At 75.1% G+C, this 1,804-nt stretch overlaps 1 protein-coding gene across 1 annotated transcript; it reads left to right on the top strand.

The window, feature by feature from the left end:
* Positions 1 to 401: 401 nt before the first annotated feature.
* LOC118158368 (nuclear receptor subfamily 1 group D member 1-like) lies at positions 402 to 1,670 on the top strand (the record flags this gene model as incomplete). Its single annotated transcript, XM_035313019.1, has 3 exons — positions 402 to 1,097; positions 1,206 to 1,294; positions 1,432 to 1,670. Coding segments are annotated over 3 exons (1,024 nt in total), but the record flags the coding sequence as incomplete, so codon positions are not given.
* Positions 1,671 to 1,804: the final 134 nt, after the last annotated feature.

Here is a 1,804-nt window from a genome sequence, read left to right as displayed (position 1 = left end):
ATTCGGTGACCTGCTTCGGGGCTGGCACGGCGAGGCCGGGAGGGGGGAGGAGGAATAAAGACGGGGGGTGGGGAATAAAAAGGGAGGGGGGGGAGAATAAAAGGGGGGGGGCGGTGGTGGCCGGGGGCAGCGCGTGGGGCGGCCGACACATGGCCGTGGCCACCCGTGTGTCCCCGCGCCACCCGCCACGTGCCTGGCCCTGAGTCAGCCACGGCCGCTGTGCGCCTGGGGGGGGGGGGGGGAGGGGGGGGGGGGGGCGGGGCCCCCCGCCGGGGCCGCATCCTGCGCTGGCCACCCCTGGGTGCAGCAGCGGGGCTGAGCCCTCGTGGCTGGGGGGGGTTCTGTGCCACCCCCACCGTCCCCAGGGTGCCCCCAGGTTTTGCGGGGTCCCCTACATGCAGCCCCCCCCTTCCCCACCCATACCCACCGTCGGGGCTCCCAATGCGCCGTGGGGCTGGGGGCTGCGCCGTGGGGCTGGGGGCTGCGCCGTGAGGCCGGAGCTGCCCCCCCCCACCCCAAACCCAGGGCTTCCCCCCCGTGTCCCCCCCCTCCCCATCCGTTTCCAGGGCTCGTGTCCCCGTCCCACGTGTGCCCGTGCCGCCGGCGCCGCCTGACTCAGGGCGCGCGGCACACGTGCGGCCGCGGCACCGGGGCGCTCCCAAGGGCGCTGCCAGCCCCGGCCCTTTCCGGGGTGCTCCCCGCCGGCACGTGCGGTTCTCCCCCCCCCCCCCCGGGCCCCCCCCCCAGCCTCACGGTGCCCGCTGTGCCCGCAGGCGGTGTGATCAGCTACGTGGGCTCCAGCGGCTCGTCGCCCAGCCGCACCAGCCCCGTCTCGCTCTGCAGCGACAGCTCCAGCGGCAGCTCCCAGCCCTTCCCCTCCTACTTCCCCCCGTCGCCCACCGGCTCCCTGCAGGACTCCCGTGCCTACGGGGGGGGCTCGCTGCCCCCCCACGAGGACGGCTCCCCTTCTTCTTCCTCCTCCTCCTCCTCCTCCTCCTCCTCGTACGGCTCCTCGGGGAGCTTCCCCGGTGCGCCGCCGGTGCCGGCGGACGAGCGGCGGCGCAGCTCGCCCAGCAAGAGCGGCAGCACCGTCACCAGTGAGTATGGGGGGGAATTTGGGTGGGGGGGGGGGGTGTTGGGGGGGGGGGGGGGGGTGCCCCCCCAGCACCCCAGGGTGCTGCTCACCCCCCCCCGTCCCCCCGCAGAGCTGAACGGCATGGTGCTGCTCTGCAAGGTCTGCGGGGACGTCGCCTCCGGCTTCCACTACGGCGTCCACGCCTGCGAGGGCTGCAAGGTACGGGGGGGGGGGGGGGGGGGGGGGGGCCGGAGCAGACGGAGCATAAGGAGGAGGGGGAGGTGAGGAGGATGCTGGGGACACGGGGACCCGGAGTGACCGCCCCCCCCCCCCCCCCCCCCCCGGGTGTCCCGCAGGGTTTCTTCCGCCGCAGCATCCAGCAGAACATCCAGTACAAGAAGTGCCTGAAGAATGAGAACTGCTCCATCGTCCGCATCAACCGCAACCGCTGCCAGCAGTGCCGCTTCAAGAAGTGCCTGCTGGTCGGCATGTCCCGCGACGGTGAGCCTGCCCCCCCCCCCCCGGGCCCCGGGGCCCCCCCCCCCCCCCGGGGGGGGGCGGGGCATCCCTTGGGGCTGGGACCCTCCAACTCTGGGCTCTGTGCCCCCCCCCCTTGGGAGCGGTGCTGCTGAGCCTGCCCCAGGCTGTGTCCCCTGGGACCCCACCCTGGGGTTGGGGAGGGGGTCCGGCAGCCCCCCCCTCTTGTGCTGGGCAGGACTGGGGGGGGGG

This window comes from Oxyura jamaicensis (assembly GCF_011077185.1).
Source record: "Oxyura jamaicensis isolate SHBP4307 breed ruddy duck chromosome 27 unlocalized genomic scaffold, BPBGC_Ojam_1.0 oxy27_random_OJ65623, whole genome shotgun sequence".
NCBI classification, from domain to species: Eukaryota; Metazoa; Chordata; class Aves; order Anseriformes; family Anatidae; genus Oxyura; species Oxyura jamaicensis.
Note: the sequence above shows the minus strand (reverse complement) of the source record. Positions and strands in the feature narration are given on the sequence as shown.